Raw genomic sequence first — 24,896 nt, forward strand, 5'->3', positions numbered from 1 at the left:
TCTTTTTCCCCTCCCTCCAGCATAGATGTTAGAAGAGGCATGCTATTTTTATCTTCTAGTTCAAGTGACACGAAAAAAGGAAAACACATTTTCTTTAGTTTACTTTCAGTAGTCTACTACTGCAAGGGTCCCCAACCACTGGCCAAAGACTGGCATTGGTTTGTGTCATGCCAGAAACTGGGCCATGCAAACAAGTAAAATCCCATCTGTGGGATGTAGGCAGCATACAAAGCCACATTTCCTCTGGACCATAGAAAAACCTCTCCCCATGGAACCAGTCCCTGGTGCCCAAAAGTTTGGGGCTACTGGACATATCAGATGGAAGATGTCAAATATGGATGAGGATCCTGAAAAAGCTCTTATTGTTTGAAACCACAAATCTTTAAATTTCTTCCAAGCAAGTGCTATTTGTTTTCCCAGTACAGATGACAGTAGGGGACTCTCCCAACTATGATCTGCATAATAACTGGCCAGCATTGTTTCCAAATCTGAACTCGACTTCTTAAGTTGTCTTCATTTAAAAATGGATTTCGCATGGGAGCCCGGTTGCTTAAGACTGTTGTTGAAAGACCCCAGTGACCATAATGTGTAGGACCTGAGCAGCTGTGTCCTTTGTACATGTGTCTGTTAATATTCTACCTTTTTAAACTGAACAGCTGGTAGACTGATACTGTACTTCTTGCATTTTGTACAAAACCGAAGAAACTGTTTTATGCCCTTAGCATTCTTTGCCAACTTCTATGCTTTAGCCTTTCTGATATTGCATGTACAAAGACACTATTATGAATCGTCCTATTGCCCCCCTGAGAAACATTTGCCTCATTTGAAGCAGTAAATGCTCCTTGAGAGGTAATCCAAAGAGTGAGCTGTATCTTTCCACCTGTTCTGGGAAACTGTTTTGTAGAGAAGCAAAGAGCTAATTTGTAGGGCAGACCTGCTAATTTAAGATGCCAGTTGCAAATTTAGAGGTGCTAGTTAGCAGGGCAAGGTGCAGTTTAATTGCTACCCATCTTTTGATAAACTGATTACTGGATTGGGGGGGGAATGATCCTACTGGGTGTTATTTGGCACAAAGACTTTTTTTCCCCATGAGACATAGTTTTTTATGGTCCTTCACTCTTCTCTCTTGGAATTAATTTGGAGCACCAAATATTTATACAGAAATCAGAAGCCCATTATGCATGAACACTGAAAAAGAAAAAAAAACCCCAACAACCCCACACTCTGAAGTGGAAAGAATCCTGGTTGTGTCGTTATGCTATATTCTAACCAAATGGAGCCAAGGTAGCACTGTGGGTTTCCTGCCTAAGTAGGGGGCTGGACTAGAAGACCTCCAAGGTCCCTTCCAACTATTCTATTCTATTCTATTCTCTCTTCTCATAGGAGTTTGCTCCTCACTGGCCGAAGGTTGGCTCAGCCTTCCATCCTTCTGAAGTTGATAAAATGAGGACCCAGATTGTTGGGGACAATATGCTGATTCTGTAAACCACTTAGAGAATGCTGTGAAGCAGTAAGCAGTAAGTCTCAGCACTATTGCTACTCCCCAGAACTAGGAAGAATAGACTGAGTGGCTATGCCAGCTAGCAGTTGTGGGAGCTGTTGATTAGGAAAACTATTCTATTCTGCTTCATGTTAACAGTATCAATCAATTAATTTTTCAAAAGCAAATGAACCCTTTCACGAATGAAGGTGAATGTGCATGTCCCTGGATAATGTTGCAGAATCCAATCTGGGTTGGACAAAACTAGGATCAGAGGTTTTGTCTTCTGGGTTTTCAGACTAGTGCTGGATCTCATCTTGAGGGAACTTCTCTCTAGCAGTCTCTCTCTAGCACACTCTGCTAGAGAAAAGTGCCCTCGAGATGGGCATTAGCATGGGTCAAAAAATCTCAGAAGACAAAACCTCTGCTCCCGATGATTGACCCAGATTGCATCCTGTCTTCTTTATTAGTGAATCTGAACAAGAGGGTATTCCCATATCTATGATGCAATGAGAAGCAAACTTTCCAGAGCATTCTATAAAAGCAGTATCTTTTATATTAAAAAAGAATGGGGAAACAAATTGCTGCAACTAAAATTTCTATTCCTCACCTGTGCATCCAATTCCATAATGTGTGCAACTTTATTCCAACCAAATCCAACAAACCTTCGGTCATATTCTGGACAATCCTGCCTTACCACAACATATGGCTCAAAATCTGCTTCCCATTCAACTCGATATGGTGTGGTGGCTGTTCGCCACTTGGCAAAATTGGTTGGTGCATGCCCTTTTGTCCATACGTGATACCTAGAAAAGATATTGATTGAAAGAATCACTGATGGAAGCAAGAGTTGGAAACAATCCACAGCGAGAGATAGGTGAGAGTGCAGTTTGGTTCCTTTCTCTTCACCTTCACCTTTTGGGTTTGTTCACTTGACAAGAAGTTTGATTCACTTCTTGACAACACTGCTGATACAACTTCAGAAGAGGTTCCTGCACATGCATAGCACACAAAGAACACATCTTGAAACTTTTTGACGGGCCTCAAAGCAGGACAAAATGAGCAATTTGGCCATGTGGCTTTGGTCTTAGAAAAAAGGCACTGTGGTACTTCAGGATGCAGCTTTGAGAACCTCAAAAATGTCAGATATTCGGTGGGCATTACCATGTTTCCCAGAAAATAAGACAAGGTCTTAATTTCTTTTGACCCCCGAAATAAGCACTTGGCCTTATTTTTTGAGAGGTCTTATTAGTTTTAAGGTGCAGGAGGTGGCGAACGTGGTCACCTCATGGCTGCTGCTGTGTTGCAATATTTTTGGGGAGGGCTTATTTTTTTGGGGGGGGCTTATTTTAGCGCCTGTGCCCGATTGAGCTTGTTATCTAGGGAGGACTTATTTTCGGGGAAACAGGGTACCCCCAGGCTTCCATTTGAAAAATGATATTCTCTATAATTACAGAAAGCAAAGAAATCATGACTGATGAAGAAACAGTAACTACGGCAGTTCTGGATTGTGAGATTTAATTGCCGAAATTGTAAAAAATGGTACTTTGAGAAGATGTTGACATGCAGGTAAATGTTTTGTAAATGAGCTTAGCCACCATTCAGAGTTATAATGGTTTTTTTCTTCTTTGTAATTTAATAGTTTGTTTTCAAGGCATGCAGAAGTCTGTGGAGGTGTTTCTGTCATCATGGCAGAAATTTAGATCAATACAAGCATTAAATAAAAGCCTAGGAAAATATTATCAGTCCATCGAAACTATCGTTTTGTTGCCATGTGTCATCTACACAATTTCATCTAGACAATCAGTTCAATTTACAGGAAAGGATCCTTTTATAATTTGTTAATTTTACCCATGTCACTGCCAGGCCTATCCAAGCACAGCCACTATTCTTCCATTAAGACAACGATCAATACCTTTCTCTTGCATTTATTTATTTATAGATCAAATTTATATGGCCACCCATCTCTGAGCAACGTACAACAAAGTTAGACACAGTAAACATATAATAAACCAGCCATTATTAAAACAACAACAACAAGGCATTTTAGAGAACAGACTGTGCTCGCTGTGTCATTCCAGAAAGATATTGGCTACTGCTACGCATCGATTAAACCAGCATACCATTACATCACTTGTTTATATATTAAACTATATTCCAAGGTTTACTTCAAAAGTCAAAATAGTCAGGCATGGTATTTTATCTAGACTTAATTTAAACATCAAGGACTTCAATGAAAATACTGGAAATATTCAGCTTGCAATTTTGACTTGATTTAACTTTGGAATCTTATTCAAGGTCTATGGTTATGCTCACAGAACAAGCGTATGTGGAAAAAGGGTACAAAGAATCATAGGCTGGAAGGGACCTTGGAGTTATTCCAATCCAACCCCCTGCCTTATACAGCAGGCCCCAATGTTTTGGGCTGTGGAGGACAGTTTTTTGGCAGACTGTGTGTGTGTGTCATGGTTTCGGCATTGCCTGGATTTGCAAATATGTGGATGGGTCTTTGCTACAGACCGGTGCTGTTCTACAGCCCGGAGGTTGAGGACCCCTGCCTTATACCATACCAGACAAATGGACATCCAATCTTTTCTTGAAAACATCCAGTGATGGAGCACCCAGAACTCCAGGAGGAAAACTGGTCCATTAATTGTTTTCCTTTTCAGGAAATTTTCCCTTAGTTCCAGGTTGGACCTTTCTTTAATGATCTTCCATCCATTGCTTTTCCTTCCCTCAGGTGCTTTGGAAAATAAGTCACCCCCTCTTCTTTGTGGCTGACCACCAAGTATTGGGAAACAACTATCATATTACCTCTAATCCTACTCTACAATAGGCTAGACATACCTACCAAGTTCCCTTAATTGTTCCCCATTTGGTTTAGCTTCTAGTCCCATTATCATCTTTGTTGTTCTTCTCCACACTCTTTCTAGGCTCTCAGCTTCGTTTTTGTATTTTGGTGGCCAGAACTGGACACAATATTCCAAGTGTGGCCTCACTAGTGCAGTATAGAGCGGTACTAACATTTCTCATAATCTTCTTGGTATGCTTCTGTTGATGTAGCCTTTTTTTGCCAACTGCAGAACATTGTTGGCTGTACTTAAGTGGTGAGCCAGTAGTGTTGTCCGTTAGGAAACTTAGATCACTCTAATAGTTGCTACTGTTGAGCCAGGTAGTGCCTGTTCTACACCTTTGCATTTGGTTAATCCTGCCTAAGTGCAAGAATTTACTTCTCTCACACTGAACTGCATCTTATTGGATAGGGCCCAATGCTTCCAAATCATTCAAAAAGGAAATATTCTTGTTCTGTCTAGGATAAAAATCTAATTAAAAATACATTTCAAGTATAGTTATTGTGATATGCTAATACCTTTTAGTGAAATCAGGGGATAAAAGGGATGTCTATATTTATTCTTTATTTGGAATATTTATTATTTCCTTAGATACAAGAAGAAATGGTAAGAAGAATAGTCCTACTGGGTAAGGCCAAGGTCTCACTATTTCTGTTTTTTTGTTTCTTACAGTGGCCAGCAAATTGTCTTTGAAGTGATAGAGATATGTCCTTCTCCCATTGTTGTTCAACTATAATTGGCTTTTTAAAGTATGCTATCTCTGGTTTGAAGGTAATGTTAATCATAACCTTGATAATATCTGGGTATCTGAAGAGAAAATGAGAATGCATTTCTGCTATAGCCCTACAGAATCCTATAGAGATCAAAATGCCCAAACATGGTTCTACAATGAATCTGTGAAGACTTCATTAACATATCTAGGACTAGGAGTGACATGATAGCAGTGTTTCAATATCTCAGGGGCTGCCACAAAGAAGAGGGCGTCAAGCTATTCTCCAAAGCACTCAAGGGCAGGCCAAAAAGTAATGGATGGAAACTAATCAAGGAGAGAAACAACGTAGAACTAAGAAAAAAATGTGCTGATAGTTAGAACAATTAATCCGTGGAACAACTTGACTCCAGAAGTTGTGATGCTCCAACACTGGACGTTTTTAAGAAGGTGTTGGATAACCATTTGTCTACCTTTCCTACCTAAGAAGGAGGTTGGACTAGAAGACCTCCAAGGTCCCTTCCAACTCTGTTATTCTATTCTTATCAATATATTACTTGTTGCCCATTCTAGCAATATATATTTCTATTCTATCACTCTTCAGAACAGAGATGCAATTAATAAAGAAAATAAATAGTATGTATGTGTGTATGTATATGTGTGTGTGCGTGTATACACACACATACATACACATACATGTGTGTGTATGTATGTATGTGTATGTATAGGTATACGTATGTGTATGTGTATGTGTGTGTGTGTGTATATGTGTGTGTGTGTGTGTGTGTGTATTCATTGCTTCATATTTTCCAAAAGTTCTCTAGAATCATTATAGCAGCATTTATTTTATTGTTTCTTTTTTTCCCCAGAGTGAACCATAGACAAGATGATTACAAATAAGTTAATTAGAGGATTGCCAATTTTGTTTTGTTTTTGTTTTATTCTGGCTCAATGTAATTGCATTCAAACTTGTTGACATGGACAGGTCATTGGTCAACACACATTAGTGGACAAGGACTATATGATGTGATTTTCTTTCTCTAAAATTCCAAAAGTATTTGGAAGTAGATTTAGAGCAGCAGCAATTAACTTAGTCCGAAACCTTAGTAGAGCAAAGTTTAATTTTTCTCTACAGACAAGGAAATCTTCAGACCTTTAATATAAAACCCTTGAAACAAATCTACAATGAAGCCATCCATTATTCTCCATTACAAAGCTCTCATACTCAAAATATCCAGGCTACCACAACATTTGCTGGAACAGAAATAAAAGGAAGACATTTACCATGGAAAACTAATTTATATGTCACATATGCCCAAAGGGAAAAAAGTTAATCATTTTAGAAAACAGGACACCAAATAAAAAAAAAGTTTGGAATGCTACAGGAATGAGCAGGAATCATTGTCATACAAGTTTTCCCCTATTGCTTTGGCCTTCAGTATTTACTAACAACTTATTAAAATCACCCTGAAAACAAAGTTAGAAATGGTTAGTTGATGAAGTGGACTGTGAGAAGATTGGAACAATCAGGTGGCCTGAGAAAAATATGTGAAGATTAGCTGTATGGAGAGATACTGATAATTCAGAAGCTCTGTCTTTTTTTTTTTGTGATGTCTTGTTCTCTATGCAAAAAACAAGCCAGTGTGAAAGTAAATTCTATGCCTGTGGAAAATTTGATTGATGATGAAGCAGAAAACTGAAATGAACATTTACATGATCTTATTTTCCAGGAGATTTTTCTTTTAACTAGGGATGGAACAGTTGTTTTCTTAATTAATACATCTTTGCAATTTCTTGCACATATTACAGAGTGATACTGGTGGAATTTATTTTAAGGGGTGTGGGTTTTCTTTCTTTATAAACAAACACATCAACTCTGCTTTCTCCTGGGTCACCTTATTTAAACTAAATTGAATGGGGACAATTCATCAAGCACTAAGGCCAATAAATCAGAGCAGTATGCTCAAATGAATCTACCTTTTAAAAATGAATATTTCAGAGAGCAGTTATGCTAGATCTGGAGTGTTAAACTCATGGCCTGTGGGCCAGATGCGTCATATGCTTGCCACGCCCACTCCTGGTTTAGAGAAGGAGAAAATTGTGATACGTCACATTGATGTCGCCATGAAAATGCAAGTTTGACACACCTGTGCTAGATAGATCAGATATAATGCTTGTTGTGGCCCGCCAGCATTGAGCAGAGCTGGAGTAGATTTGGACAGTGAGGAGGTTGGGGAGGAACATGGGCTGGTCCTGGAATCTGGAGAAAGCCCCGAGGAGGACTCTGTGTCAGAGGCAGAGAGGTGGCCAGAGCCGTATGCCAGTTATCAGCTGCCTTCAGAGTCAGACATCAGTGAGGCAGATGAACAGCTGGAGCCTGTTTCCAGTATGCAAATGTGCAGAGTTGCCAGATAAAGGGAACAGCTAAAGAACAGGGGTTGACTTGGGAGTAAGGCCAGAGGTGGACGATGAATGGCCCCTCCCAGAGGAAATAAAAGAGGAGTGGAAAGGGAGTGGAGTTTGCAGGAGACAATTAGTTCACTTAATTGGTTCGTGACTCTCCGAGACTCCTTGCCAAGTTTTGCAGATATCAGCCTGTCAGCTCTCCAAGCCAGATAAGGTCTGTGAATGTAAAGACTTTGCTGGATGTGAATGAGAAGGCTTCACAGCAAATTAATAAAAGGGTTTTTTGTGGGGACAAGAAGTTTGCTTCATGCTTTCATGAAACCTCAGTCAGAACAATGTTATCTTAAAACAAGAGAAATGTATTGCTGCAAGGACCTGGCAAGACAGATTGCCATTTTAATAGGATCTCCAGCACCTGGGTCCCAAATATGTTTGCTAGCATAGGACTGGTTTCCAAGAGCAAAAATACAGCTAAAGTTTGCTAGCTCATTATTATGAAAGTGGTGAATTGAATGAATATTTATGAATAAACTGAAAGAAATGTGGACACAATGGAGTTGCTGAATCCAGAAATGGGACATTCAGGATTCAGGAGATATTATTTCTACATGGGATTATAATGCTCTTTAAGGATCACCTTTATAGTCTGAGATTCCTCATGGATCCCATAAATCTTTTTGTATTCTGGTAAACTCAAGAATTACCTTGTAGTAGACAGTTGCTGAAGATTGTTCAGAAAGTGCAGCTGTCTAAGAATACAATCTGGCTGCATGATTCTGAAAGATTCCATATAAAATTCATATAATCAGTTTGACTGAGAATTGGTTGTTTTCTGAAGCCGATTCAAGGGTGTTCTTTACATATAAAGGCTTACAGTACATGACTTTGACCCAAACAGATAGTAGGACTATCAATTTCAGAAGACCATTTTGAATAGCAGAATTGGAAGGAGTTTTCTAGTTCAACTCCCTGCTCAAGCAGGAAAACCTATAACATTTCAAACAAATGGTTCTCCAATCTTTTCTTTAAAATATTGGCGCACCCACAGCTTCTGGAGGCAAGTAGGGAATAGGGAACCTATGGTATGTTCGTTCCAGTGGTGGCTTTCAAAAATGTGTAGAACATCTTCTGTAGGTGTGGTCTGCTTTGTGGGAGTGGCTTGGCGGTCATGTGACTGAGTGGGAGTGGCTTGCTGACCATGTGACCAGGTGGGAGTGGCTTGCCAGTCATGTGACTGGGTGGGCATGGCCAACTTGTAAAATGTGGTGAAACTCACTTAACAACGTTCTTGTTTAGCAACCAAAATGTTGGCTTAGAAACTCTGGCATTTGAAGCACGCAAGTCTTAAAGCTGTCAAGTTACAAGACCCTTGCACCCCTAACCCTTTAGAAAAAAAACCCAGGGGTGTTCAAACTTGACAGCTTTAAGACTTGTGGACTTCAACTCCCATAATTCCTCCTCCAGTCTTGTTGGCTCCGGAACTCTGGCATTGAAGTATGCAAGTCTTAAAGCTGTCAAGTTACAAGACCCTTGCACCCCTAACCCTTTAGAAAAAAAACCCCAGGGGTGTTCAAACTTGACAGCTTTAAGACTTGTGGACTTCAACTCCCATAATTCCTCCTCCAGTCATGTTGGCTCTGGAACTCTGGCATTGAACTATGCAAGTCTTAAAGCTGTCAAGTTACAAGACCCTTGCACCCCTAACCCTTTAGAAAAAAACCCCCAGGGGTGTTCAAACTTGACAGCTTTAAGACTTGTGGACTTAACTCCGAGAATTCCTCCTCTCGCTCTTCATTTTGATGATGTGCGGACGGGCGGGGGTAGGGAGCTGGAACCGGTTCTAAACGGCACTGTAGATTTGTGGAACCTCTTCTATAGAAGAGGTTAGAACTGGCAGGAACCCACCCCTGGTTCGTTTCATCATGAGTTAATGATCAATTCTTCTTTTTCCATGATGAGGCTTAGGTTTTGAGACACATTTTTTTAAAAAAGTAGAGTCCTTGCAAATATTACATTGCTAGTCATTGCTGACTAAAGGGAGCGATGCTCATTTTTGTTTCAAGGCCATTGACCCAGTGCTGTTCAAAGACAATTCTGTGATCACATGGCCAACATGACATCATGAAGCGCTGTCACCTTTCCACCAAAGTGGTACCTATTAATCCATTCACATTTGCATGCTTTTGAACAGCTGGATTGGCAGAATCTGGGAGGATGGGACCTCATCCCCATTGAGGACGGGACTTACCCCTGTTAAGGACAGGACACACTCCTGGGTGAGGATGGGGACTCATCCCTGGGTGAGGACAGGACCTCACCCCCATTGCATGGCACTCAAGTCTTCAATCTGAGCTGCTGGTTTTCTGACTTTTTGTGGGGTTTTGTGTGTGTGTGTGTCTGTTTTCAAAATGTTTTTTGAAACACATTGCATTGTTATAAATTGAAACTTGTTCCTTGTTTATGAGGAACCAAAAAACATACTGAAGCCTTGTAATATTAAATACTTTATTGTTCAAGGATAATTGTTTTAGTTCTCAGTATTCTATAACTCATTTTAAATGATGTTTTTATAATTGGCTTTTACTGTATTTTATTTTTTTGTAAGTCACTTTGATCCATTAAGAGAGGGGATGACATGACAAACACACACATTCATATTCACATACATCCTTCGGGGAGGGGGAGCAGATGGAGAATTTTCAGAAGATCTAAACCAATTTCCCACCAGGTTCCACAGCAATCTTATTTCAGAGATTTCTTACTGAATGTACTGTAGTACAATCCTAATGTGAAAAGTATAATATCTATTCCACCCTCCATTTCTTTAATTTCTAAGCTTTTTATTTTTTATAAATATATCAAAACAATGTGTGAACATTGTGAATGTCATACATTCTAATACAAACAATAATAATTATGATTAATAAGATTAATCATAATTATTACATTATTACCCTCCATTTCTTAAAAGGGACAGCAAAACTGTCTGTTTTTCTCTCCTTTTAAAACACAAAGCTTTGATTGGTGTCTGTGTGTTTTCCCTCCTATTGGAACCCAGGCAGAGTAACAAAGAATCAGTAGCTTTTTCAAAAAAAAATAAAAAATTCTTTCTTATGGTTTATTGTCTAAAATTCTCCAATCTTAATCCTTTCAAATTAAACCTACAGACAACCTCCTGAATCTCAAGGAAACAGTGTAAATGGGTGGCTCATTTTAAGTAATTATAGGGAGAATGAGAACACGTTTCTAACCAAAGTTTAGAATGTTTTAAATGTACACTATTGTGTGCCTTCTTTTATACCCAACTGCTTAAAATAGAGAGAGAGAGAGAGGGAGGGAGCAAATCTTTTGAATGTGTTAAACAAAATACATGCAATACCTGAATGTGAAGAGTGTCCCCATGTCCAACATAGATAACAGCTCTGCCTTTGACTTTGGAAAAGAGAGGCGGTAGCGGAGAGTTTCAAAAGCAGGTACAATTAGAGCTTTTCTTGTATTGGCTAAGTCAAGTTGGCCAACAGATTTCCTGGAAAAGAAACAGCAAATAAAAATCAACCGAATGTTAAATTAGCTTTCTAGAAAGAAGTAAGCAATACAACTGAATTATATTATTTTCCACAGAGAATGCCATAATTGGTTACCATTTAAATTTTCATTTACAGTCAAAGCCATCGTGTAATGCATTAATAATTGCATTAACCGGAAGCATAATTGACAAATACTTTAAGTTAGAGGTACCAAGAAAATTTCTACTTTCCCTGATAAGGAAAAAAAAAACAACAACAACTCACATAGATTCTTTTCTGCAGTAAATAACATTCACAAAGCACTGCTCCAAGTGTGAAAAATAAGATTTTTATTTTTTCTGTTTGAATTTTTAAAAGCTCATCATTCATATGTTTATTCCCCCAATCTATATTCATATGTGTTTGCCTATAAGAATTATCAGCTACTCTTTGGCAACGCTGAAAATGAATTGCAGAATTGTGGTCTGAAGTTCTCAAGCAGCAATGTGAAAATGGAATAAGATTCACTTTCACGTCTCTTGGGGTTTATTTTTCTGAATAAACTTTGGATTTTTCTATTAGCTTCCAATGACTGGTTTCCTCTCAAGTCTCTTTCTGTGGCTGTTTTATAAATGAGGCAACTCTTTGCAAACTTTTCTGAAAATTATTTGAAGTGTCTGCATCACATTTCTTTTTCGCTGTGTAAAGGTTTCTATATTTGTCAGCCTCCTATTATAAGTTTTGGATACTTTTTCTGTTTCCTTTCCCACTCTCCTCTCCTTCCATCAATTCTAATTGACCCAGGGAACTGCTTCTAAAATAATAAAAAAAAACTTTTATAATCCACCTCCTCCAGCTGCCAAGATTATTTCAGTGTTCGTGACACTCTTAACAATTCCACCCCCAGGTTTAAGTGGTACTTTCCTCTGTTGATTCGGCACAGATCTTGGTGTGACCGACAAGACAGTGCTAAAGCGAGGAGGAGGAATACTGAAGTCAGTTATGTCTCATTAAGTGTACTTGGTCTCAGCCAGTTAATGTGCTCTCATAGCAGTCTCATGGACAGACCATCATTTCATGTTTTTCAGCTGTCATAATAGACTTCCAGGATTTTATTTTGCTCACTGGAAGTAGGAGTCAAAATAAGATCCAACGCAGTTGGAAGAATGATCCTTACAAGGAGAGGGTGGTAGTTTGCTGGTAGAGCAAATGATTTAACGCAGAAAGTACTTGATTTTATCTAGTTAGGGGTGGAAAAATGCTCACAATGGAATTGCTGTAAGGTAAGGTAAATGTAAAGGTTCCCCTCACACATATGTGTTAGTTGTTCCCAAGTCTAGGGAGTGCTCATCTCCGTTTCAAAGCCAAAGAGCCAGCGCTGTCTGAAGACGTCTCTGTGGTCATGTGGCTGGCATGACTAAACGCCGAAGGCTCATGGAACACTGTTACCTTCCCACCAAAGGCGGTTCCTATTTTTCCTACTTGCATTTTTATATGATTTTGAACTGCTAGGTTGGCAGAAGTTGGGACAAGTAATGGGAGCTCATGCCGTTATGTAGTACTAGGGATTTGAACCGCCGAACCACTAACCTTTCTGATTGACAAGCTCAGGGTCTTAGCCACTGAGCCACCACGTCTCTTTGGAATTGCTGTACAAATTGTCAATTCTATAGAGAAGTCTTTGTTAAAGTATGGTCCAGGAGTCAGGAGGTCCTCCAGGAACCAGAAATCAAAATTATTTGTCAGTTAATGTTGAAAAATAAGACAATATTAAAATTCCATGAAATAATTTTGGAACTGATAGAGGCAGCAAATGTGTCAATTTTAAATATTGATATTTATAATCAAACAAAAGCCCTTTTGGAGTCCTTCATAATTTTTAAAAGTAGAAATGGTTCTAGAGAGGAAAAAAAAAGAAACACTGCTTGTATATGACCCTAGCTTAGCAAGACCAATGGTGGGAAAGAGTTTCAGAGAAAAAAAAGATAATATTGGTATAGTCTGACTTCATACTGATACAGCTTCCTATATTCCTCATAATGTTATACTTTTGTTCTCTAGGGCAACAGAGACTGATAAACCTAAATAGAACTGGTCCAATTGGCAGATTGGAATGATGAAGGTTAAATGTTAACAATATAAATCTGTGTTTTTCAACCTGACAACTTTATGTTGTGTGGATATCAACTCCCAGAGTTTCCCAGGAAAACATAAGTAGTGTCTCACTAGAATGACTAATGCTTCTAGTGATCAGATCCATTTTTGAAAATAAAAGTTGTATCGTGAATGTTAGCTATAAAATGCCAATTTCTTATATACATACATACATACATACATACATACATACATACGTGTGTGTGTGTATGCGTACACGTGGGCATACACACAGATACACACACTGTGATTCTTTAATTTGAACCTAGATTTTGACTGGCATTCCTTCAAATGTATAATGTCTTTGAAGAAAGAACTGTCTTCTTACACTGTTTAAAACAGAGATGTCTGCTACAGTGTCATACCTAAAAACATACTTATCACGACACCATTAACTTATGGATAATTATGCAAAGCATAGCAAATATAGAGGAAATAAGGAAGGAACAAAGGGCAAGATACAAAAATAGGAAAGGAAACCTCCAATTTGCATCCACATCACTCACTCTACTGACCATATCAGTTTATCCCTGAAAGCCATTTTTGCTTTCACCAAAACCATATCCTGCTTCATATTTGCCTTTTGCTTTTTAAACTATTTCCCCCCTCTTTTCGGGCATCTCATCAATTCCATCTAACCACAACTGAGTCTTGTTTCTCATCATAACCTACTCAGCTTTCCTTCAAATATTGGTTTTGTGATTTGATTTTCACTCTTCTATATGATCAAACAAGTCCAATATACATTCAATAGTCCATTATATTCCATCTACATTCTTTCATAATTTATTTATTCTTGTCCTTACTTCTTTTACACACTTAAGTACCCCATTTCCAATGCATTCAAATTACTTTGTTTTTCTTGACACATCAACCTCTCATTTTTAAACAACAAGGTGGGCAGAAGCACACTTATAATTAGCTGTTTCTGCTTCCCTTGAAGGATATTTATTCTGTGCTGTACAAAGGATCACATGCTACCCACAACCCTTCTATCAATATCTCTGTGTCTTAAAATATCTGCATTCTTTTCCCCATTTTCAGTAAACCATCCACTAATTTACACAAATCTATCTACCTGTTTTAGCTTTTCACCATTTATGTAATGGTTTACAATAATTCATTCAATTTGAATTGAATTCATTAAATTCAATTATGTTGATTTTCAATATATTAGTTTTTAGAACCATAATCCTCATTGCATCCTTTTTCACTTCACCACAGCCATTCCTTATATCTTTATACCAGAGGGGGTATTCTGACCAGTTCAGACTTCCATCCTTCCGAGGTGGGTAAAATGAGGACCCAGACTGTGGGGGCAATATGCTGACTCTGTAAACTGCTTAGAGAGGGCTGAAAGCCCTATGAAGCGGTATATAAGTCTAACTGCTATTGCTATTCTGGAGAACTGGTAGTGGAAATTTTGAGTAATTCGGAGAACCGGTAAATACCACCTCTGACTGCCTCCCCCCCTCATCTATTCTCTGCCTCCCGAGTCCAGCTGATCAGGAGGAAATGTGGATTTTGCAGTATCCTTCCCCTGGAATGGGGAAGGAATGGAGATTTTACAGTATTCTTCCACCACTACGCCCAACAAGCCACGCCCACAGAACCGATAGTAAAAAAATTGAATCCCAACACTGCTTTATACATAAATATATTAAAGAGTCAAATACTAAGCATCATTTTCTTACTCTCTGCTCATTTTTATTTATTTACATTCCCAGACTATTGCTGAACCATTCACTAAGAATTACATTTATACTCATGCATACACATACCTAGCCTTCATCATAAGCCGCTCTTACTGCAGTCAACTGCCAACTTTTAAGTCCATATCTATACAAAATATTTTGAAATTCAAGCCTATTCACTTTATCGAAATGTTTTCAATTTCTTCAATTAAAAATAGTAAAAAATTCATATTGCTAAATCTGATGAAATGTAGACATTTTAAAAGCTAATTCAGTTTTGATTCAGCATTTTTAATTTGTGTGTCCGTGCGCTGTAGAAACCTTTGTTCAGAAGTTGTCCAAAGAAGTGTTTAACATGTGTCAGATTATAAATCTGATTATAATCTAGAGAGCTGTTTATTTATTAGTAATAAAATGCCCAAGAAGATTTGTACTAAGTACATAAATATCTGCTTTCAGTAAAAATATCCTCCTCTAGACTGGTTTATTTCCCACCAAAGATAGCCCCTATTTTTCTATTTGCATTTTTTATGTGCTTTTAAACTGCTAGGTTGGGAGAAGCTGGGACAAGCAAGGGGAGCTCACTCCATTACGCAGCACTAGGGATTCGAACTGCCGAACTGCTGACCTTTCTGATTGACAAGCTCAGTGTCTTAAGCCACTGCATCCCTATCTAAATGAGCATTACATAAATTATTTCTCAAATAACTATTATCTTTTTTACCTAGGATACCTCTAAGGGGACCTCAAAGGCCAGAGGTATTGTTAAGAATTTAATTAAAGGACAACAGCCATATCAATCAGAAAAAAAGCAAATTTGTTAAACTGAATAACTGCCCAACACGGTTCCACCACAAAAGCGCGTAGGACAAAATCGCGCTCGACAAAAGCGCGCTGTGACGTCATCACAGCGCGACGAAAAAGATCGAAAAATTGTAAAAATAAAGCGAAAACCTTACCCTAAGCCCCCCAAACCTAACCCTAAACCTAACCCTAAACCTAACTCTTAACCTAACCCTAAACCTAACCCAAAACCTAACCGTTAAAGTAACGAAAAACCTAACGCTAACCCTTATCCTAACCCTAACACTAACGCTAACGCTCTAAAGCTAACCCTAACCCTTAACCTAACCCTAACCCTAACCCTAACCCTAACCCTTATCTTTATGCGAATCGGCTTGCTTTAATTTAATTTTTATTAATTTTTATTTGAATTTTTCGATCTTTTTCGTCGCGCTGTGATGACGTCAAAGGCGCGATTTTGTCGATCGCGCTTTTGCCGTCCGCGCTTTTGACGGGTCACGGCCCAACACATATTTTTCAAACTTTGGGTGCTAGAGTGGTTATACAGATTTTGACAGCCCTAATGTAATTCCTATTCAGTATCAAGCAAGATAAAGTAATGCAGCATGTTTTGTTATTTATATAAATATACATTTATATTTAGCATTATCTATAGTAGAATAATGAAGGACATATTTTAAAAATGCATGCTATGATTACCTGTTGATACCTAAACAGATAATCAAATAGTTTGACAGCATGTAAGAAAAAAAAAAGAGGTAATACTTTGTTGCATTTCTACACTGCTCTTCTTACCTAAGTGACTCTGGACAATTCACAAAAAAAAGAAGAAAAATAATCTTGCAAAATAAGAATTCATAAAAATCAAAGCTCTTTGACCACAAGGTGTCCTCCTTGCTCTACACACATGAAGAAGGTAATAAAATCATGAGCCAGAGGAGAATGTAAGCAGAAAGAGGAAAAGACTGAAGCCCATGAAAACCAACATTCACATTTACCACTCATACAATACACACTGATCTCATTCCCTTCCTTCACCTCCAAAGTCGACTACAATAATTATTCTGTCTTGACAAGATTTTGTCTTTCAATCATTTTATCTACCTTGTTTGATCACAGTTCTTCTTCCAAGGTATAGTGATGAGTTAACAGTATGTCAAAGAGATAACAACTTCAATAACATTTTCACAGCCGCTCTGTTAAAATCATCCTGGAAGCACAGATATTGGAGATGGGAGTGACCTATAAGTCATCTGGCCCTTTGCCATGCCGAAACAGAATGTGATTGTACATTTATTGAAGTTTTTAACCAGTTCAGTGCTAAGGTGACTTAAAAATGGAGCTGTTCTCTGCTTCTTTGGGAATACAACTTGTAATACAAGTGTCACTATGCTGGTTCTCTCCAGATGTGCTCAATTTCAGCTCATATTTCTCCAGGTAGCATAGCCATGCAGATTGAGAATTATGGAAGTTGGGAATTCAAAACATCTGGAAGCATCACACAGGAAAGCTGTTATAGTGATACACACACACACACACACACACACACACACACACTATAGTGATATTTTTATTTTATATCTCTACATCTTATCTAAGTGGAACAATTTGCCTCCAGAAGTTGTAAATGCTCCAACACTGGAAGTTTTAAAAAAGAGTTTGGATAACCATTTGTCTAAAGTGGTGTAGGGTTTCCTGCTTAAGCAGAGGGTTGGACTAGAAGACCTCCAAGTTCCCTTCCATCTCTTCTCTTCTATTCATCATCTCTATCTAGTAAAAGACTGCATGCATTTTTGAGATACCTTGCTTTCAGGAGATGATTACAAAATTAGGATGTCAATATTCCAGATAGAGTAATTTACAGATTCCTTTAATTTTGAGAAAATTGGCAAGATGACTACTAGTTTAGAACAGATTTTGAGAAATAACATATATTGTATACCACCACTTCACAGTCCTTTTAGCCCTCTTTAAGTAGTTTACAGAGACAGCTTATTGCCTCCAACAATCTGAGTCCTCATTTTACCAATCTCAGAAGAATGGAAGACTGAGTCAACCTTGAGCCAGTCAGGATCGAACTCCTGGCATTGGGCAGGGTTAGCCTGCAATACTGCATTCTAAATACTGCACTGCCAATGTTAAGAAGTGTTTTCAGCATCATGCAATCACAGCAGCTACCTGCTTTTCATTAAAACAGTTCAATTTTTTCAGGTTCCATACATGCCTCAAATACTGCTGCTATAAGAGCTACATTAACTTTAATGACCCCCTTCTTACTCGTTTATCAAGATTTGTACCTCCTGAGGGTAAGCAATACCTTAGAAGATTCAAAGGCATGATGTTTCTACCTAAAACAGCCTGGCAAAAATCTGTGGCCTTAGGCCCACATGCAGGCTTTGGCCTAATTTAGATCTTTGTCCTTGAAGGTTATTGGAATTGGAGAAAAAGGAGGAGGAAAAAAATATAAGAATGGAGAAAGATGTGACATCAGAAAAATTAAAAGGTTCTTGGATAGATAAAGTTAGTAGAAATAAGACATTAGGTGCCCCCATTTTTGGAACTGTCCTTCAATTTTTTTCTTGAGCCATAATAACCATTATCCCACGCCTCCATTACATTAACCCTCCATCCTGCTATTACATTAAACTGTCTTTCTTTGTCTCTTACACTTCTTGAGGCAAACATAACATATATATAACATACATACATACATACATACATACATACATACATACATACACACACACACACACACACACACACACACACACACACACATATACGGATAAGAGCCTGTGGCCTAATGGCTAAGAAGTCTGCCTAGTATGTAATATAGCCCAGGTTCAAATCCCAGTAAGGGTATGGCTAGCTGATGAGAGTTAAATAGCTTGAAATAGATCTATCCCTTTATTTATTTATCAGCACAAATACAACATACATACATACATACACACACACACACACACACACACACACACACACATATATATATAATCCCTGTATCTTCTGATTGTTTGTTGCTTCCCCAGTCCAAATTGTTATTCCTATATACCTAGTCCGACTATATATAGATAGCTTATCTCTATCAAAACTGTGCTTAAGGATTGAAAATTAGTCCCTGTTACTGTGTGACTTTTTCGTTTAGGAGTTGAAGTTGTTCTACACAGCATTTCCTCCTCCTATTTTTCCTGAAGCCATGTGTAAAGCAGGTAGGCTTGGATAAAGTGATTGGCCCAAAGCCCTGCAGGTGTTTCCATGGATGAAGGTGGATTAAAACTTGGATCTTCCCACTGCTGGTCCTAACCACTACACCACCCTGGCCACGCTGTTTGTGAGAGGAATGATTTGGGGGCCCCGGGGGGTGGTGGTTACCTGAGGTACTCGTAGAGTCCATACATAGGCAAGAAGTCAATATCCGACAGAAACATGTATGGAGTGCTGATATGTTTCATAGCCACATTTCGCAGGAGATTCACGGGGTAGAATTGTCCCTCTTTATACACAATGTGATATCCAACATTATGACGGCTCATGAGGACCTCAGAACCTTGAGCATAGCGCAGAAATTGTTGGGCCTCTGCATCGGAAAGATAGAGTGCCAGACTGATCGGCCCTTCCCAGTGCTTACAAATGGCTTCAAGCATCTGCAGTCTAGGAGGAAAGAAAGAAAAGTTCAGAAAAAGGCATCTTCATTAGTTGACCTAGGCAAGCCTTTCTGTCTTGGTGTTGATTTTCAGAAATCATACATTTTTCCTGGCACTATATAGGAAGAATTTCCTGCTCCCCTGTTTTTTTATTCCTCATGCCAGTTAGTCTCCTATCTAAGGACCAACCAGGATCAACCCTGTTTCATCCAAATGTTATATACTGCACCTCCAAAGAGATTCACTCAAAAAAAAAAAAAAAGGAAGAAAACATTAGCTAAACATGGTCTGCGTTAAAACACTAGGGAATCAAAGCCTAAGAAACAACTACTGTAGTACAATGTCTATTCTCTCTAGAAGGGAAAAAATAATTAATTTTCAAGGTTTTATGTGTCCACCGAGAACAGGGAAAGAAACAAATGCAGCAGTTTTATGTAATTGTTGAAGAAGAAAACATGTATTTTTTTCTAAACAGTGAAAATAGATAAGCCAAGAAGTAGGAAGGGGTAAGTAATTACTTCACTGTTCGTTTTATAATGTTCACAAGAAATGCAAGGCAGTGTGGCTAAAAAAAAAAAAAACTTGATAAATTAAAAAGGCAAAAATAGAAGCTCCATCAAACAAATAATAATAGTAATAAAAGTCTTGTAGAAAAAAGGGTTGTTTTGTGTTCAGGAAAACAAGGCTTTCTGGTTAAAGATGGCAAATCACAAATACATACAGAAGAAAATATTAATGATGAACACTTTAAACAATTTATTTTCAAGATATGCCATGGGTGTTTTAGCAAGCACAATACAGTCTTGCATTAATTAACAGCACTGCAATATAACCCCTGTGCTTCCAGGAACTATTTCCATTCTTAGTAGATTCAATTAAAATACCTGATTATGAAGATATAAATGCAAAAAACCATATGACTTTATATGAAGCTGTTTTTATTCAGAGATGCAATAGTTTTCCTGTCTCTTTTGCTTATTAATGTCAGGGTAGAAAATGTAAGGTCCATCAAAATCCATATTATTTCAGACATCCTGTGAAATAAGCAACCTTGTTCCCAGAATTCACTCCTTTTGGGAATGAGACTGCTTTCAGCCTTGGGCAAAGTACGAGTATGCCTTTAGTAGAATTGCAGGGAAGTGATTAGAAGCATCTGCTTCCTGGTTACATTAAGCAGTAGTGGTGTGCGAGATGTTTTGAATTTAATGCAATTGTTTGAAATGGGAATAGTTTGAATTTGACATGTCCTTCCTTCCTTCCTTCCTTCCTTCCTTCCTTCCTTCCTTCCTTCCTTCCTTCCTTCCTTCCTTCCTTCCTTTCCCCTTCCCTTCCCTTCCCTTACCATAGTAGTAGTTTATTTATTTGTATGCCGCCCTTTTCCCTGAGGGGACTCAGGGCGGCTCACAAGTTAGGGGAAGGGGAGGACAAAACAAGTTATGAACATAAAACAATACATTGTTAAAAGAGAACACAACAATCATACCATTCGGGTGGGGTTAGGGTCTTTAGCCCCAGGCCTGCTGGGACAGCCAGATTTTAAGGGCAGTGCGGAAGGTCTGGAGGGTGGTGAGGGTACGAATCTCCACGGGGAGTTCGTTCCAGAGGATCGGAGCAGCCACCGAGAAGGCTCTCCTCCGGGTAGTTGCCAGATGACATTGGCTCGTTGATGGAATTCGGAGGAGGCCTAATCTATGCGATCTGATCCGTCTAGTGGAGGTAATTGGCAGTAGGCGGTCTCTCAAGTACCCAGACCCAATACCATGAAGGGCTTTGTAGGTGACAAGTAGCACCTTGAAGCGCACCTGGAAAGCAACAGGTAGCCAGTGCAGCTCGCGGAGGATAGGTGTTACGTGGGTGAAGCGAGGTGCACCCACGATCACTCGCGCGGCCGCATTCTGGACCAGCTGAAGTCGCCGGATACTCTTCAAGGGCAGCCCCATGTAGAGCACATTGCAGTACTCCAGCCTAGAGGTCACAAGGGCACGAGTGACTGTTGTGAGGGCCTCCCGGTTCAGGTAGGGGCGCAACTGGAGCACCAGGCGAATCTGGGCAAATGTCCCCCTGGTCACAGCTGACAAGTGATGCTCAAAAGTCAGCTGTGGATCCAGGAGGACTCCCAAGTTGCGGACCCTATCTGAGGGGCGTAGTATTTGACCCCCCAGCCTACTATAGACAAAAATAAAAGCCACTATAAAAATAAAAACGCATCTAAGCCACATCACCAATGTGAGTACCTAGTTACCTGGTCCAAATGCATGGTGGATCAGCCAGCTTTTCAGAGCCTTAATAAAGATAACCTTAGAGCACTCAGAAGTACTGTTAACCAAAACTATCCAGAATAATTCATAAGCAACTAGACCCAATCCTGAATAATGATAATCAAATTATAATAATTGGTCCCGAAGCTGGGGATGAAGAGGATTTTCAGCAGCAAAAGCTGTAAAGCAAGCATGTTTAACTGAGACCATTTCCTCAATAGTCATTTATAGCATCTTATAGTATCACCAGCCACAACTTCATTACTGGTACTTCAGCAGATCAGTGCTATAAATTATAGGTGTGAAAATGAACTGAATCATTCAGAGGACAACATTCTGTAATGGATGGATGTCATAAGAGAAAAAGCTCTACTAAACAAGACTATTATTATATTTGATGTAGATGTAGAACTAAAAAAGGAAGACAGCTGGAAATGCAGCCTCCCTGACACTTCTGGGAGAAGTGGAAAAAAATGGCCAGCCTCACAGCTCAGTTTATTGACTGAGAGAAGAAATGGCAGAGTTGTTTGTGTTTGGGAACTTAGCTGATAAAAAAAGAAAAGAACCAACAGGCCTTAATGAATTTCTAGTCTAATATTTCTTTGTAAAAGGAGATGTGTGTTAGTCTGTGGCGGCAAATAAACAGGAAGAATCTGGGAGCACCTTTACCGACTAGCAAATGCATTAATTCATGAAAGTGCATGCTTTTTAGTACAATTTGTTAGCTGGAAAATATGCTATTGGACTACTTCTGATTTAGCATTTCCCTGATAGCTATTTTGCAAAACCTGCATAGTCTTAGTAAAGGTAATAAGAAAATGGTGAAGAAAAACTCCAAGCTATTCATGGCAAATATATCGAGCTATTCTTGTTTGTCTATTTTGCAGGTTTTTTTGCTTATCAGTGGTGTTTCAAATGAAGTTTGAAAAGTAATTAAAAGAGAGAAAAACATTTTCAATTCAGCTTATCAAACCATAATTCCCAAATGCTATAGAATAGCTAAAGGTTGCATTAAAAAGCAAATGAGTAAATTATTAACCCAAACCAGGATCTTTTGTTAATTCAAAGTGCAAGAAGAGATTTATTGGTATGGCTCCCATTTTTATGACATTTTAGAAATTACCGAAAATCTGATTGTTGTCCCAGGCCCTAAGAGTGATTTGGCATCCTGGTTTTAGTTTAGTTTAGTTATGTCATGTTTAAGTATGTGGTGGGTCTTTTTCCCCATTGCCCATGTTCTTTTTTTAAATACATTTTCTTTTATTTGTAAGGTGCCTAGAAATGTCAGAGTCAGGATCCCTCAAATTTTGATTAAATAAATGAAATTAGAAAAGAAAAACAGAGCTACCATTTGAAAGAAAGATAGAAAAGAAACCACACGGATCTCACCGTTCTTTTTGTGGAAAATGTATAATCCAGAAACATTCAGGAAGAGATAAAAATAGCAATCATAATAATCACTAATGTCAGCTTCATCTCCAGACATTGTCTTACCAGAGCCAGTTCTGTCTCTGTTATTATCCTCTTCTATCTTCCTGGTCTTGCAACACAAGTAAGGTAAAGGTAAAAGTTACCCTCGCACATACATGCTAGTCATTCCTGACTCTAAGGGGCGGTGTTCATCTCAGTTTCAAAGCTGAAGAGCCAGTGCTGTCCGAAGACATCTCTGTGGTCATGTGGCCATCATGACTAAACATCAAAGGCACATGGAACGCTGTTATCTTCTCACCAAAAGTGGTTCCTATTTTTATACTTGCATTTTTACATGCTTTTGAACTGCTAGGTTGAAAGAAGCTGGGGCAAGTAGCATGACTCACTCTGTTACATGGCGCTAGGGATTCGAACTGCCGAACTGCTGACTTTTCTTATTGACAAATTCAGCCACTGAGCAACTGAATCCCTTTTACAATACAAGTAGACAGCTTTTTTTTTAATGGTCTAGCCTTCTCTTCCAAGAGAATACTTCTTTCAGTTGTTGAATGAGGGAAAAAAACTACTCAGGACAAGAAAACAGAAGGCTTTTGTCTCCGAGTCTGAGAGATTTTTCAGTATGTCTGGAAACTGCTCTCTATTCTGCTTTGTTCCTCTCAATGGTTCTCTTCCATGTTCAGATCTTAATTTAATGTTATTTGCTACAACAGCGCACCTTAAAACTTGGATGTTGCTTCAAAACTAGTCTCCCACCATAGGCCTGGTATTCAGAGGAAGCAGGTGATAAAGTTCTGCAATCAGATTGACCTAGTCCTCTCTCTCTCTGCTGCATGCCTTGTTAGATCAAATACATTAGCTGCATCAATTATTAGTATTTCAGCTTGTCCATGACAATAACATAGAATATGAGTGCAATTGCTGTGGGAGAAATGTAATTTTAAAAAAAGAAAAAAGTTTGAAGATAGTTGGAAAAAACAAACCAATAAGAACCCCAACACTGAAAAACACAACAGGAAATAAAATGGCTGAGTAATTCTTTAGCAGAATAGTATTTGCTGATTTTTCATAAAAGAATCACTAAGTCTGATAAATAACATACCAATAATGAAAAGAAACCTAAAATAGGATAGAAGATATAGGACAGGATAGGGCTATCAGAATGAGTAGTATTTTTTTCCTTCTCTGAATAAAGACAAGTGCCTCCATCCATCAATACAAATTCTTCACTTGAATCCAAAGTGAATTAAAAATCCTGGAGGAAAAACATACATATGCTTGCTGGATTTATTAATTCTCTGTGGCATTCACTCGGTGTTTGATGTTCTGTTGAAAAATTTTCCAAACCACAAAATAAACAACCTTCCCCACCAAAAAGAAATGTTTCTTATATTAAAAATCAATGGAACAGGGACTGGTGAAAATTGCAAATGATGTTTAAATAAGGCTGAGATGAGAGCTAAGCAGTGCCATGGTTTCTATAAATCTGAGGTTGTTTCACCAGAATTGGATAGTTATTTAGTCAAACTTGAATTTCTAGAGATTCCATGTGCAGGAACACAAGTTTGTATAGTCAACTGGGGAATGGAGGATTCTGTTGGTTTCTGATATGTTGGATTTGCATTTTATTGCTTGGGTGTGATCAGCAAGCATGTTAGAATAACATGGTATAGGACAAAATTGGGTTTATACAGCTAATTTATCAGGGAAAAAATGAAAAGAAAGGGCAACTGGATCTTTCCTCAACAAAGTACTTGTCTGCATTGAAAGGAAATATCAGGTACAAATGTGGTGATGCTTTTCAGTGCTGTAAAACAATTTGTGCTAAAGGTGAGCCTTTAACTCTGGCTCCTTGATTGCCACTTTTCCATGTACAGAATACCAACAACAGTAACTACCTTTCCTGCTTCGCTCTGGAATGCCTTTGAAATCTACAACTGATTACAAGGTAAGGAGATGAC

The 24,896-nt window shown here is 38.5% G+C and overlaps 1 protein-coding gene across 4 annotated transcripts in view; it reads right to left on the reverse strand.

Moving 5' to 3' along the window:
- The window catches only part of LARGE1 (LARGE xylosyl- and glucuronyltransferase 1), a 342,290-nt gene that overhangs the window by 4,856 nt on the left and 312,538 nt on the right, over positions 1 to 24,896 (reverse strand). For all 4 annotated transcript variants that reach the window (XM_087723118.1, XM_087723119.1, XM_087723117.1 and 1 more), the window contains 3 exons: positions 18,978 to 19,256; positions 10,827 to 10,973; positions 2,091 to 2,286 (listed from right to left, as the gene is read on the reverse strand). In XM_087723118.1, coding sequence (XP_087579244.1) covers positions 2,091 to 2,286; positions 10,827 to 10,973; positions 18,978 to 19,256 — 622 coding nt within the window. The remainder of the gene's footprint in view (positions 1 to 2,090; positions 2,287 to 10,826; positions 10,974 to 18,977; positions 19,257 to 24,896) is intronic.

Source organism: Thamnophis sirtalis, unplaced genomic scaffold (genome assembly GCF_051295495.1).
Source record: "Thamnophis sirtalis isolate CommonGarterSnake01/CBP01778 unplaced genomic scaffold, rThaSir2_p1.2 scaffold_9, whole genome shotgun sequence".
In the NCBI taxonomy this organism is placed as follows: Eukaryota; Metazoa; Chordata; class Lepidosauria; order Squamata; family Natricidae; genus Thamnophis; species Thamnophis sirtalis.